The sequence below is a fragment of the Ascidiella aspersa genome, chromosome 7, assembly GCF_963924565.1.
Source record: "Ascidiella aspersa chromosome 7, kaAscAspe10.2, whole genome shotgun sequence".
Taxonomy (NCBI): Eukaryota; Metazoa; Chordata; class Ascidiacea; order Phlebobranchia; family Ascidiidae; genus Ascidiella; species Ascidiella aspersa.
Genome location: NC_139453.1, coordinates 5,914,950 through 5,930,342, shown reverse-complemented (window position 1 = coordinate 5,930,342; position 15,393 = coordinate 5,914,950). Strand labels below are relative to the sequence as shown.

Sequence of the window (15,393 nt, the reverse complement as noted above, 5' to 3'; positions counted from 1 at the left end):
AACCAAGTAACAATTCAAAATCTAGTTCCGCACTGCTGAAAACTCATAAATACTACCAAAATATTGTGTTCAGCCATTCATAAAACAGATTCTTTTAAAGCTGGTTGAACTTTCGTATTTTATTCAATGTATTTCCAACGCCACCCTTATTTAACTTGTTATCTTTATTAGATCAACTTTCCTTTATGTAACTGCCTTGTGGACGTTACGATTTTTGCGCAGATGACAAACGAATTAATACAAATTGTTGTTTCAGGTACACGTAGCAAATTTTTTACCTGTTTATCCTTTTAAAATCTCGGCGAGATGTCGGTTCAAAACAGCCTTACGCGCTACTGGGAATGGGGCCGCAAGGTTGTGTGCGTCGGACGAAACTACATCGACCATTGCGCAGAACTGAAAAACCCCGTTCCCAAGGAGCCTTTAATCTTCCTCAAACCAACATCGTCTTACGTGAGAGAGGGAGCAAGCATCCGGATCCCAAAAGGATGCCAGGAAGTTCACCACGAAGTCGAACTTGGAGTAGTGATCGGGAAAACGGGTTCGAACGTACAAGAATCCGACGCTATGGAAATGGTCGGAGGATACTGTCTCGCCTTGGACATGACCGCTAGAGACTGGCAGTCAAAGGCAAAGTCCCAAGGCAAGCCTTGGTGTTTCGCGAAGGGTTTCGACACCTCTTGTCCAATCAGCGACTTCATCCCGAAAGAGAAGCTATCCAACCCGGATGACGTCAATTTGTGGCTGACCATTAATGGCGTCCAAAAGCAGAGCGGTTCGACCCGCCAGATGATCTTTAAGCTGCCTTTTCTCATCAGCTACATCAGCAAGGTTATGACCCTGGAGTGTGGTGACGTCATCCTCACCGGCACCCCCGACGGCGTCGGCCCGGTTGTACCCGGTGACGTCATACAGTGCGGAATCGACAAGATCGTGGATATGAAGTTTGACGTTACTTCGGCTTGATTTGCTTTAAACCAGGGGTTCTTAATCTTTTTTACCGCGGACATCTAAAAAAAATGTTTGCTTTAACATGGACCAGAGTGAGCAAGAAATTTTTAGAGATGGCGTCATAATTTTTCGTCATAATACAAACAGACTTTAAATGTGCTGTTTCCTGTCCAAAAAATGTTAAATGAAATGAAGTCTAAATATATTTAGTGCAAAAACGTTTTATTTTTAACTATAGCCTACTTTTTTGTTAAAAAAATTGATTGCTTCACTAATAGTTTATTTAGGCCTTCATGGACCCCCTTAAAACGAGTTCACGTACCAACAATGGGTTCATGGACCCCAGTTTAAGAACCCCTGCTCTAAATGTTTACGCTAAATGCATTTTGTCGTGCAATAAGCAAATGAGGTGTATTTTTCAGTGGTAGATTGCAAAGTTTTTTTCCACTGATCCACAGTAATTTATTTCCTGTTTTAGGACAAATATTATTCTTGTACAATTGTCGTATTCTTTCATGGCGTTATTTTAATTCATTAAAAGATGTGCCAACACTTATACATGGTAATTGTCCAAGGTGCACCTTTCAAGAGTAAATATAGTCTTTGGTGGTCGCAAACGGTGTAGAAATAAGTAATTCCGATTCATTTTTCCAGACTTATGAATTTGTTATTGTCACAACAGACTCACGTTTCGTTAGCAAACACCCGTGTTTTCCATAGAGCTACTGTACATTATTTACAGTTTAACATATCACTGACTTCTTCAGCTTTTTAGTTTTTGTTTAGTAATGCTTTAAAGTTTACGGCGGCCTGCATACTCAAAGTAGCTTCCTATAAAACAGGAGTAAAAGAAAAATATACTGAGATTTTGCAACTGCTTTCCTAAAAAAATCCAAACTATGTTTCGCAAAAATAGACTTCCATACAACGCCAAGAAGCAACAACATATAATGTTTATTACAGTTCGAAATGTTTACAATTCAACAACGTGTGATATGCTGAAAACAAAAAAACGATAGACGAAATAAATAAGGACACAAAACAGCATTTCACCTTCTCAACACGCTTTGAAATAATGGCTTGTGTCGTCTTTATACTAAAATTGCGGTTGAGGGAGTGTTTTTACTCTATGAACATTTTAATTTACAAAAAGGTCGGTCATATGTACTTACTGTAAAAGTAAAAAGTGGCTAATATAGCAAGGTTGATCATAACCTTATCGTTACAAAAAAAACAGATGGTTTTTGCCTTTGCTACAGTAAACTCGTTAGACTTTAAAAAATAGAATCTTATAGAATTCAATATTGCTGGCAACAACAAAGTTCAGGCTTAATACGAACCATACAGGAGTAGGTAGCATTTTGAACGTTTGAAAAACTTTTTATCCATTTTTACCATACGTTATACTTAAATGACAAAATGCTACCTACTTCTGTGTGGGCTTTAGTATTCTTACTAGAATCTCCAAACATTATACTCCAAAGTAAAGACTGATCAAAAGTTGTCAGACTAAATTCCGATTGTACAACAGTACCCATTTGAAAATAGTGCATGCATTGTTAATCACAAATAAATATCTTGTATTTTTTGTAGGCCAAGGTACATACTTCTTGCAATTCGGCATAAAAAGGGAACGATAAAATAAATTGAGGGGAGTAAGCGTTCTGCCTAAAATCAAAACAGAATAGTGATAAACTGTATTATAATGCAAAAAGAGGCCGCGTCTTGGTGCCAATGCGAGGTTTTCAACAAAAAACTGCACCGTGACACAAAGCATTGTGTTGTCCGCAAAAAATACATTTTTCGGTCCAAGAAATTCGGCCAAATTTGTCACGATGTGCTAGCAGGCTCTGCAGTAGTCCCAAGTGCTGCCAACGTAACACCACAGGCCTGTTGTGCCGTCCACGCAAGAATCTGTGTAGTCGACTCCCTGGTAACTGAAGGGAAAATTGCATTTTCCGCTGTCGGTGCAAATCTCACCTGTAAAAACGTAAAAAAGTTAGGCACAAACAATGCACTTTTAGAGCATAATGGCTGGAGGTTGTAGTAAGACTTCGTGAGAAGTGTTTATCAAAGCCCATACAGAGTGAGGTATCATTTTAAACGTTTCAAATAACTCTTTATTAATTTTCAACATCATGTCAAAGCCCTTACAGAATCGGGTATCGGCTCCTATACGATACTATCGGACGGACCAAGTCTAACCGCAAACTTATAAAACTAAAATTGCAACGTTAAAAATGTTTATAGGTAACATTTTAACGTTGCAATTTAAGTTATATAAGTTTGCGGTTAGACTTGGTCCGTCCGATAGTATCGTATAGGAGTCGATACCCGATGTAAAGTATTAGTATCGGTTCTAGTCCGATACTACAATGGAAGCGCGAAAAAATGGGTTTATTGGTTAAAATTTGTTAATCTTTCAATGTAAAGGGAACGTGACGGTCGTGACGTTTCGCATATAGATCGAAATAATGGGATTGATAATATAATTTAATTGAAATTGCACTGTCTAGAGCCAAAGTATGCATGTCGCCTTTAGGCTGACAAGATTTCTTAAAAACGAAAACAAACAAATTTTTGGATTTGCACAAATATTGACAAAAGATCAATAAAAAAGCTAAGTAGTTTTAAGAGACCGCAAGTGTTTCATTTAAATACCAAAAAGTTGCAAGTCCAAAATTTGGGAAACCGCTGGAGAAACCCAAAATACCTTACCTTAAAAAAACACTGGGTCTGACAGTCTCCCTGGATCCAACACAACCTAAAAGCTATTCGCAACTACAATTTAATTTATTTTTATTTGACAATTTTTTAATGTTTCCCGCATACCACAAGTAACGCCAGTTTTTAAGATGCACTGGTTCGCAAAAAAGGAAACCTATTTTTGTCAGTAACGTCACACCTTATAAATACACTTTCCATATTTACATAGTATATTCAGTAAACTTGTGACCTATTTTTTTTAGATGCATTACCTTTTGCGGTTGTAGCTTGCGGTGTTGTTGTACTTTCTTTCGTTGTAGGTGTTTCAGTTGTAGATGCGGTTGTGGTCGTTTGACGAGTCGTCGCACTTGTTTTTTCGGTTGTAGTTGTTCGTGTTGTTGTAATTGTTGTTGTAGGGTTTGCTGTCCAAGTCGATTCTGTTGTTGTGATTATCCTAGTGGGTGGTTTTATTATAGCAAATGTTTCCTCAGTGGTAATTGGTCTTTTTGTTGTTGTGGTTGTTCTTTCTGTAGTTGTAGTTGGTCTGCGCGTTGTTGTAGTTGGTCTGCGTGTTGTTGTAGCTGGTCTGCGTGTAGTTGTAGTTGGTCTGCGTGTAGTTGTAGTTGGTCTGCGTGTAGTTGTAGTTGGTCTGCGTGTTGTTGTAGTTGGTCTGCGTGTTGTTGTAGTTGGTCTGCGTGTTGTTGTAGTTGGTCTGCGTGTTGTTGTAGTTGGTCTGCGTGTTGTTGTAGTTGGTCTGCGTGTTGTTGTAGTTGGTCTGCGTGTAGTTGTAGTTGGTCTGCGTGTAGTTGTAGTTGGTCTGCGTGTAGTTGTAGTTGGTCTGCGTGTTGTTGTAGTTGTTCTTTGTGTTGTTGTAGTTGGCCGTCGTGTTGCTATAGTAGGTCTGTGTGTAGTTAGCCTTTGTGTTGTTGTAGTTGGTCTGTGTGTTGTAATATGTCTTTGCGTTGTTGTAGTTGTCTGCTTTTTTGTTGTTGGTAGAAAATTTCCTAAACAAAAAAAGCTTAATTTAATAAAGATTTTACCCGCCATGGCAGCTACGTCACTCAAAAACTTTCATCTGCAAAAGCAAGCAAATAATCGCCCGCATAATATTATAGTGTGCAAGAAGATAACAAACTTGCTCAATTAGAAAAGAAGGCCCAAATAAATAACAAAAAAAACACCACACTGTTATTATTGCGCGTTAAATGTTGGTGCATTTCTAGTGCAGTAAATGCCGCTTTGTAATGATGTGAAAAACTTAAGTAATAAAATAAATTTAATAGTTTCATAGTTTATCAAATATTTTGATCCCAATAACTTGTAATTTTACTTGACTTTGGTAACTAAAACTTCGACTGGGCCTTAACTTGTTGTTTACTGAAAATGTCTTGACTTGAACTTATGGGACTTAAATAATTTCAAAATTATTTTTTTACAACGCTAGTCATATGTGATAAGAGAAACAAAATATAAGGAAAAAAGCATAAAACCAAAATACAGGGGTTAAAGAAACAGAGAACAGGGGTTAATTAAATGTACGACCAACTATTTTTAAACTCTACAGAGTACATAATCATTTAGACCAGTGGTTCCCAACCTTTTTTGCTACATTCCTCCCTTTGCTCATTTTTGAACTATTCATTCCTCCCCAACGAAAAACAAATATAACGCAAAAAATTGTGGCAATTTAAAATATCAATTTATTTCACATTACAACTCAATGGGAAATTTGCTCTTGTTTGCGCCCGAAAAGTAGTTGTATACGCGGCAACGCAAGACATCTACAACACCAAGTTTATATTTGGTTTGCTCTTAATCTGTTTCAAATGTGAACCGGATCTAAATTATAATGGACGGTGTTCATCTTGGTTATATTGTAGTTTAGTTTTATAAAGTATAACTAACTATTTACCATATAATGTGCTTATTCGGTAAGAATTAGAATTTGTACCAACAGTCTAAATCAGTGGTTCTCAACCTTTTTTAGCTTACGGACCTGGCAAAATTTCAAAAAAAGTTTTTAAAATAAGGAAAACGTCAAAAAAGCAATTTGCTTCGGTCTTTTTGATATCATAGGCGTTTTACGTACAACACTTGCACCATTGTGACGAACAATAAAGTCCCAAGTAGACTATTAACGTTATGTTGCGTTACAAAGCAGCAAATTACGCTGTCGAAGTTCTACATTTAATGGACAAGCTTTTAACATCTTATATAAAATCGTAATATATTTGGCGGACCGGCGGGGAAGTTGATGCGGACCGGCACCGGTCCGCGGACCGGCGGTTGAGAACCACTGGTCTAAATGCGTCTACAATTGTATGACAATAGGCTTAAATCTACCAGGTTATTTTAAGGGCAACATGTTAATTTTGTAATTTAAAGGTGCTCCATAGATAGCCAACCTACAATGAGGAATTTATAAACTCAAACTGTTGATTGATTTCGATTGCTCATGTGTGTCATCGTGAATAATGTGAGAACCACTGATTAGACCAAAAATGTAATTTAAATAGGTCAGTTGACATGCCTATATTTTACATGATAGAAAGTTATCTGTGGCCAACATAATGGACATCCCTAACGTATATACAAAAATATTCTACACATTTCCAATGTAATTTTTTTTTACTGTATTTATGAAATTCCTCCCCTGAACTCATAAAATTCCTCCCTAGAGAGGAATTCCTCCCCGGTTGGGAACCACTGCTTTAGACCTTGATTTATCTCAATACCAATTTACCATATTAAGTATTGAGGAAAAGCGATACTTCGGCCGAATTTAGAAATCGTCTACTCATTAAAGCTTAATGCTGAGAAAATAAAACTTGAGCTATCTCATTCCGTCGGCGTCATTCATTTCTATTTCAATGTGTTTGCAGTTTATTTCAATGTGTTTGCTGTTTGGTACTGGTGAAAGATTTACCGATCACCGTGCCTTAAAAGAATGTGTTAAAATGTAGATTCGTGCAGTTTATAACTTACCGTCCACGTCAATTTGCGACGGAGCCTTCAGAAATCTCCACCTTCCAGTTATTTGTGGACACGAAGAAAAGTCGTAATTCGCCATCTTCTGGCCTTTTCCGTTGCGCATCGCTAAACAAAAGTTCTTTGTTTATATCACACCAGTTGAGCATAACTGTTGGAGGTTGCAGTAAAGATCAAAGAGTAAGATCAAAGCCCATACAGAAGTAGGTAGCATTTTGAACATTTCGAATAACTCTTTATCCATTTTTTAACACCCGATGAAAACGTTCATAATGCTTCCTACATCTGGATGGGCTTTGATATTCTGACTATGTCACGACTGTAAAGCCTATTTGCTACGTAGCTATTTGACGTGCAACACCATAGGGTTATCAGTGATGAGCAAATCAACTTGCTATAATTTCATGAAAAAAGTTGTAAACATGAGTCCCCAACTTCTGTATTCATAAAGTTTATAATTACACCGAAAGTCATTGCAGACCAACCGAATCTGTCGACCGATGATCGAATCTGTCGACCGATGATGCAAGCAAGGCAGGCTAGAAAAACAACTTAGTCTGGGATGGCTTTTGGTGTACTAAAGATCCAGCGGTCGTGAGTTCGAAGCTCCCCATAGACTATTGTTGTTTTCCTAGCCTGTCTTGCTTGCATCATTTATTGACAGATTAGGTGGGAATGCGATGGCTTTCGGTGTACTAATGATACGAAAGCCGTAATCGTTGGTCAAAAAGCAGCTTCCGAAGGGATCTTATCACAGTTGTTAAAAACACTGCCTATGTGTGTGAATCTTTGGTTGAGTTCGTAACTATACGCCGAGTTTATGTTACTTAGGTTTAAGTCAAGCTTCGTAGAGTACTAAAAATGATCCTTTCTATCAAAAGGCAGGCATTTAATATCGGTTTCCTAAAAAAAAAAACGGTTTTCCTGAGTTTGACACCACTCTCATGTTATTTTCGAACCAATCATTAATCGATTATTTGTCATTTCGCTTACCTCCGACGTTGTTTCGTTGAAGGTCAAACGACAAGGACGAACACTTTACAAGGTCGAAGTCGGTGACTAAAGGTCGATCGGAGCTGGAACGAAATAAAAAGTTATTTTAATCATTTTAAAAATAATCAACAGTCCCACAAAGGAAAAGTACTGCATTACAACTCACATTACGTATCGCGCTTTGAACAGCGATTCCAACTTTTTCTAGTCGCGTTTCACCTAGAGTTTGTTACTCATATAAATGTCCAATGATATTAGATCGGAGCCGATACCCGATACCAAGTGATTGTGTCGGTAATCGTCCGATACCAATACCAAAACTAATTTTTAAATTTGTTAACTTTGTTTTGTGATCCAGTGTAGAGTTTTCTATCAAAGACATATTCTTGAAAAGCATCATACATAGACGTAAAAAGCGACATGCTTTATTGTTCAAACGTTTCGGCAAATGCTCAGGCCATCATCAGTGATATCCGTTATTTTCACCATTAAACTTATGAACAGATCCGTACTCCCCTTGGGGGTCCATGAGCTAGTTTTAGGGGTCCACGAAGGTCTAATTGAAATATTAGTGTTTATTTAAGAAGTAATAAATTTATTAAAGAAATCAATTTAGTTAAAAATAAAACGGTTTTGCACTGATTGTATTTAAACTCCATTTCACTTTCACAATTTTGGACCAAAATCAGCAAATTTATGAAGTCTATTTGTACTGTGACGTCAATTTATGACTGTGACGTCAATTTATTTTTTGCCTGCAGTGGTCCCACGCGAGATGAAAGTAAATTTTAGGGGTCCGCGATAAAAAAGTTTAAGAACCCCTGATATAAAGTGTTCCAATCATACATCAATCATCGAACATAAAATAGGCTTCTCAGCGTAAAGCGATTTTGAAGCAAGTTCGCCCTAACAACCTGAAAACTTTTCAATTCAACTTTTAAGTCAATCAATCTTGCTTATTTGGCCATAGTAATGACGTCATTTGGCATCAGATCTGACGGCCGTACTATTCGTCCAAGACATTGGATATTAGTATCAAAATACAAAAACACGGTATTGGCCCAGTCAAATACTTCCACTATAAATAGGTATTACAATTTTTTAGATTAATTTATAGTTTGCAAAAAATAACATGGTCAGAAAAGTGCTGCCTCATAAACTTTTTTGTTTTAAATGTTTTTTTAATTTTCATTTCTAGTGTGTCGAAACGGTTTGTTGGCAACAGCAGAATTAATGCACAGTGAAGAAACGCGGTTTATTTCCAGCATAAGATTATAGGTTGTTGTCGAACGCCAGCGCTACATTTCTAATAATCTACAGTACTTGGATTTCCTTTTAACAGAGATAAGCGATTTTATATCAAATTAACTGGAAACTGGTTTGTACTGAATCCTTTGGCCCACATATTCCGCCTTGTGCTTGGCTTACCAAGCTAAGCACTTCACGAGAAATCGCCATTGCTGTAACCACTTGTTAGCTTTAAGTGCACTTATGTATCTGTTTTCTCAGCGCCCGGGTGATTCTCAAGTGTGCCGCGGAATTTGGTATTTTTTTTAGGGAAATATACCCTATTCGTATAACCAGTGGGCATGCGAGACTTGAACATACAGTGTATATTATAGGGTAATCAGGTGGCACTATATAAAGACAAATTGTATTGAAAGAAACTTTCTACTTTAACCTGATAAAGCGCGGTTGTCCGAAAGCTTGTCGAGATTTCAATACAATCTATCTTGAAGTGCCACCTGATTACCCTATTTAGAATTAGACAAATACGGCCATTTACAAAGAGTGTACGTTAGGTATCTAATAATCCCATGGCATTTACCAAGTTACAGTAAATTTGATTGCAAGTATATTAGATTGTTATGTAAAACAAAAGTTCGCGCGTTTTTTTCGTTTTTGATTTAAGCCACAAACGAAAAAGTTTCAAATACATTGACTCAAACAGAAAGATCGCCTTCAAAAATCTGTTTACCGTGATTTTCCAACTCAGGTCCTTGGGGTAGTTTTAAGGTCCACGTAACATCACTAACAAATTCATTTGACAGTTTGTATGATACTGATTTGTTCAGTAGGATAGGTAATGTATCGTATACGTTTAGGTTCTTTATTTTAAACATTAATGTCCTGCCACCATTGTTTCCAAAAAGCAAAACGGGTAGATCAGATAAAAAAAATTGATAACGTTTGGTTTAATGCTTTATTCGACTAACGTGCAAAATTTAAGCGACTTGGTCAGATTTTATAAAAACCCTTTGTAAAATGGCTCGTTTGAAACCAGGTTGGGGAGCCGGGCCGTTTGTATTTTGTTTCGAGTCGGAGCCGCAGTAAATGGTAAAGTGTTAAATGGCTTCGGGGCAGGATGCAGTGCTATTTTGGTCCCCAGCCCTGTTTGAAACAGCAGGTTTCTCAATGAGGCAGCTTCACAGAAAAAACACGAAAATTCACTTACCGGGTTTTCTTCTCTCTTCGCTGGATTTCGCGCGAGAACTCGTTGAGGGTTCGCGCCATTTCGCACGTGCACAGCCACGTGTTGTTTGCCATGGCAACGCGCCGCAGTCGCCCGCTGTAGCGAAACCAGCCGGGCTCGAAGCGGCTAATACGATTCTCGGACATATCGACCGCACGGAGGCGCCCGAGATTGGCCAGCGCGTCGCTGTCAATCAAAGTGATGCCGGAACGACGCAGGTCGAGATCTCGCAGGCGATTGGTCGAGCTGTAAAAGGTCTCGCGCGTGATTCGTCCAAGTCGCGGGTTGCCGGCCAATCGCAGCGTGCGAAGGTTTTGAAGGCGGTCCACATTGAGCGAACTCTGTGACGTCAGGAGATTCTGGCAGGCGCTCAACTCGCGAAGGGACGCGGGTAAGAGTTCGCTTGGGATGCGGGTGAGGCGGTTCGAGTTGACTCGCAAAGTTGTGAGCCTACTCAGATGGCGCATGTCTTCCAAATTGTAGAGAAGGTTGTGGCCGATTGTCAGTTTAACCAAAGCGGTAGGGAGCTGGCGTGGGAAATGGTCGAGGCGGTTTCTTCTCAGAACCAGCTGCTGTAGCTTGGGATTGTGGCGGAAGGCGTCGGTGGGAATGTAGGCGATCTTGTTTCCTCCCAAGTTGAGTTTGACCAGGTGCCGAAGTGAGGCGATAACGCGCGGAAATGAATCGAAGGAGTTGTGGTGAAGGTCGAGTCTGCATGGAAAAACGACAAGCGGGCCTTTGTACGTGCGTTTGTTAACTTGATAAGACCCGTGGCAGTTTGACTGCTGTATACATGGCGCCACAGGAAATTGTTTAAAAAACAAACTTTTTTTGCAACTTTGTGGATTATTTTAGTGGTTGTCAACCGCCAGTCCGCGGCAACTTTTCTGCCGGCCCGCCAAATATATAACAATTTTAAATCTCAATAGCAAAATGCAAGATGTTGAAGGCTTGTCCATTAAATTTAGACATTCGCCAGTTTCGTAATTTGCAGTATTGCGACGTAACATAGAGTTAATGGTCTCAAAACGCCACCGGCAAATTTTTCATTATAGTCATTATATTGAAGTTTCCAGTCTTTACTGTTAAGTTGCATATTTTTGTCGTATTTACTTTTTGGGTTGATTTTGATTTTTGAAGGTCCATTGGTCCGCAAAATTTGTTTTGAAATTTTACCGGTTCGTAAGCTAAAAAAGTTGAGAACCCCTGCTTAAAAGTACACACGGCGCGAAAGGAAATTGTTAAAAAATCAATATCAGCAACCTTAGTAATGCGTTTTGGTCGGTAAACTACTCCTAGGCTGATTGGTTCAAGGCACCACACAATCAAAATAACTAGATTGGCGTTTTTCCCCTTCCACAATTGACTTTTAGAATTACGTCTGGGTAAAAACGTCCGGTGTCGCCGTGCCATTTTGAGAAATACTGGCAGTAAGATTTTTTTCTGAAAAAATCGCTTGCTTGATTGACAGTCCACCGTCTTGGTCCACGATTTGTTAATTTCATTGTCATTTTACGCGCCGGCGACATAATAACGACTTTATTAAAAGGGAAGGCGCGAAATGTAATTTGTCATTTCGCGACCCGCGTTTCAAATAAAATTACACGCGCTCTGCACTCAGCGCAGACGGAACGTGTAATTCGGGCATTTTTTATCAAATATTTATAAGGCGAGAAATAACATTTGACACAAAGCATACGCTACAGAGTTGTTGCTGTGTTCCCTGGATAATTAATTATCCATACAAATGAGTGGCACATATCGAATTTACCGGAAATATTGTTGTTCGAATTCCAAGAAAAACTGTAAAATTGAAAAGCTTTTTGATGACAATTAAGATAGTTCTGGGAAACACTATGACAATGTTAACGAAAAACGATTTTATTTTTTAAGCATAAATGTTGGATGTTTTAGTTAAGCGTAGTAGGAGTATCAATTTCATACCGAAATAGGCATTATTTTGAACGTTTCGAATAACTCTTCTTCATTTTTAACATGGTGAAAATCTGATTTTTTTCAGTACCGGATCGTTTTACCCCTGTTTGGGGTTAGGGGCGGGTAAATATTAGGGAAGTTGGTGATGATGTTAGAGGTTGGGTTTAGGATTAGGTAAATTGTTGCATAGGTCTTATTCCAGCCATTTAGGGGTTATTTCGACAGGTTTAGGTCTCGATCCAGCTTAGACTTTATTACGACTATAGGTATTAGCCACATTTCGTTCTCATTACGTGTTTATTCCAATGTTGATGTTGTCCATATTACCAAAAAAATCATTTACAAATTTAGAAGAACGTGGACCATGAACCCTGTGATTTGAATTTGCTGCGTTTATAATTCCTTGGTGTTTGCGTTTGTAGAGACATCTTCAACAAACGGGATTACGCCGAACCGGAGTGTTACCAAAAACATCTAACGAAAATATGCAAACTTGGATCTCTATCTTTCGTAAAACTTGACAAAACAAACTTCTGCCGTTACAATATTAACAATATCGTTACGACTTCATAACCTGAACTTTATATAGTGGAAAAAGTAAACAATTTTGCCTATGATGTTGGTCAGCCTTAATTCTGCTTACAGACTTTCTCAGCTTTTTTATTACGAATAATTCAAAGATAGAAACTTCAGCTTGTGGTCCCAACTGCGGATATTTTTCATTTACACTATTGGCTTGTTTTATAGATGTGGCTATATTAAACTACTTTTGGAAAAATAATGCAAAAGCTTTACGCTTACTCTGTGATATAGGGCGTGTGGTTGAAAGCATGTTGTTCAATATAATGAAGGTTTGGGTTGTTGACGAGGACAGCTTGTCTAAGGTTCGGCAGCTTGGCAAAGTCCCGGTTTCTGATCACACGTAGGTCCTTTTGACTGCAAATTGAAACGATAAAGGTTTAACTAAAATCAGCGGTGAAGTTTGACTGTATAGTAGATTTTTTTTTTTGGAGTTAAGACAGGTTTATAAAACACAGTATTAACACCTAAAATTGCCTTTAACAAGCGTTTCACAAAATTAACTTAGGTTGTTAACCTTTTTTTTTTTTTATAAATTTATCTTTCAAGACAAAGATTTCAGCGTTTGATTGCAAACCAATTGCCTGTCGGCTGGAATTCCTGTCATAATTTGGTATCGGATCGGCACCGATAACACCATGGTATTGGATTCAAACTACTATTCATCGGTATATATTCAAAAATAGGTTTCCTTTTTTGCGAACCAGTGCATCGTAAAAACTAGCGGTACTTGTGGTATGCGGGGAAACATTAAAAAATTGTCAAATAAAAACAAATTAAATTGTAGTTGCGAATAGCTTTTAGGTTGTGTTGGATCCAGGAAGAATGTCAGACCATGCCCCAAAAAACTATATTTTGGCAATATTTATGTAAATCCCCCAATTTTTTTTTCGTTTTTAAGAAATCTTGTTAGCCCAAAGACACTATGCATACTTTGGCATCTTGCGTCGTGTGACTCATAAACTCTACAAAGTGCAATTTCAACTAAACTAAACTATCAATCCCTTATCCGATATTATCGAATATTCCTAATCGCAAACCATGGCTGAAATGCAGAATTTATATCGTCAGATCGCTATAGCCTTGGTATCGGACGAGTAGCGATCCTACTAATGCTAATGCCTTATAGCCAACCAGGGAGGCATGACCTACGACCCGCGGGCCAGATCCGGGCCGCCAACGCAAATCATCCGGCCCGCGACCTACTTTACAACCTGGGCGCGAGGATATGTCTTATATTTTCAGCTATTTTAACCAGGTAAAACCATTTTTTGCGCTTAGCTCAAATCTGTTCCTCCATCGAGTGAAAATTGCAAAATACCGTAGTTTTATCCTTGATTCGTTGCGATTGTTATACAGACTTGGACAACTAGATCTATTTTAGCTTTTAAAAATTAAATTAGAATTAAAATTAGAGCATTTTAGTTTTCCAAATTAGATTACAATTAGAATTAGATCGTTTTGAGTTTTTTCAAATTAGATTAGAATTAGAATTACCGAATTCCTAAAATATGAAGTTTCAACTAGAATTTGAACTAGAATCACATTTAATTATTTACAAACAATTTAATTCAATCGCAATTTATTCTTATAAGAACTTGAATAATAAATATGTGTGTGATAATTTTTATGCCTTTTTATGCTTTTTAGCCTGTAAATATTACATACAAGTCGTTCCAACCAAAAAATTATAATTTAAATTCTATGTTTAAGCTAAGAGACTAAAAATGCCGTTGGACAAAGTAGCATTTTTGATAAAATACGAATTAGATTAGAATTATAATTATAGTGCATTCATGCAATTCACAAATTAGATTAGAATTAGAATTAGCCGCATTTTGCTGTAATTTAATAAATTAGAAAACTAGAATATCTAGTTGTCCAAGTCTGTATTGATATGCGTAAGTCTGCACAGTTAGACTTTCTGAGTTTGATTTTGGCGCGCGACTAGAAAAAAGTTGACCTTCCCCTGCCTTAAACAAACTAACAAACACATTATTTTACCTCGTAACATATAAACTCCTGACGCCGGCGCCTTCTCGTGAGGTTAGGTTGACAGTTGGCAGCTCACTGAGGCAGTTCTGCTTGCTGCATGTGATCCTGCCACGGCGCCCGCACCGGCAGAGGGACACAGAGGCCGGACAGGAACGACGCCCCGACGCCACCCTTGCCCCCGACTCTACCGCACAGGATAAAATGACAGCCATCAAACAGAAGGCCAGAAAAAGCCTCATTTTTTTCCTAGTCGCCTGGCAAACAGAAATCGATGTTTTAAACCGGTATTTTGAGATTCCTAAGACGGTCACTTTATGCGCAACTTTAAAAGAATTTGAAAAAAAATGTATTTTATGTTTTAAGCAGGCGTTGACGTTTACCTGCCTTAAACGTGGTATATTTAACGTGAAAGAAGAAGTAGTGTATGCATAGGATCAATTGTAAAATTGTTCTTCTTGCAAAGTTTCTTGAAGATTTGCCCGAATAGGTTGTCGAAGCGTTAGTTAGTATTTTAATAAAATTTGGCGACAGAACAATTGGACAATTGAAGCAATGCCTGGCATCAACAGTATATTCGTTTCATTAGGATGTTCGCTGTTTTGCAAACTTTTTCGTCCGCGCAACACTGAAAGGGTATTTGGGATCACAGGAGACCAAAAACACGCTAAAAATGTCATAAAAACATATGCCAGTGTTTTTTATAGTCTTGTCTTCCTTTTTTCTGCGAAATGACTTAGCGGAAATAGTTTGGAGTTCAGGCGAGGGGCTTAAGT

General features: G+C 38.1%; 2 protein-coding genes across 2 annotated transcripts; one reads left to right on the top strand and one right to left on the bottom strand.

Moving 5' to 3' along the window:
- The first annotated feature begins 225 nt into the window (after positions 1–225).
- On the top strand, positions 226–1,665 carry LOC146137417 (oxaloacetate tautomerase FAHD1, mitochondrial-like). The gene has a single exon (XM_083394898.1). It carries the CDS (start codon positions 307–309, stop codon positions 964–966), a length of 660 nt encoding a protein of 219 aa, XP_083251024.1. The 5' UTR covers positions 226–306; the 3' UTR covers positions 967–1,665.
- A 224-nt stretch (positions 1,666–1,889) lies between these two features.
- On the bottom strand, positions 1,890–14,868 carry LOC146137416 (uncharacterized). Its single transcript, XM_083393679.1, has 7 exons — positions 14,630–14,868; positions 12,848–12,982; positions 10,094–10,822; positions 7,639–7,721; positions 6,643–6,753; positions 3,930–4,661; positions 1,890–2,931 (listed from the first exon to the last, which is right to left on the bottom strand). Exons 1-7 carry the CDS (start codon positions 14,857–14,859, stop codon positions 2,792–2,794), a joined length of 2,160 nt encoding a protein of 719 aa, XP_083249805.1. The 5' UTR covers positions 14,860–14,868; the 3' UTR covers positions 1,890–2,791.
- Between the last annotated feature and the right edge of the window lie 525 nt (positions 14,869–15,393).

Bases quoted from the DNA above. Each gene is read 5' to 3' on its own strand.
- LOC146137417 (XM_083394898.1), top strand. From the start codon at position 307: ATGTCGGTTCAAAACAGCCTTACGCGCTACTGGGAATGGGGCCGCAAG.
- LOC146137416 (XM_083393679.1), bottom strand. From the start codon at position 14,859: ATGAGGCTTTTTCTGGCCTTCTGTTTGATGGCTGTCATTTTATCCTGT. The intron at 7,722-10,093 runs GTAAGTGAATTT...ATTTCGTTCCAG, and splicing joins CGAAGAGAGAAGAAAACCCG to CTCCGATCGACCTTTAGTCA. The intron at 4,662-6,642 runs GTAAGTTATAAA...TTTTTTGTTTAG, and splicing joins GTCGCAAATTGACGTGGACG to GAAATTTTCTACCAACAACA.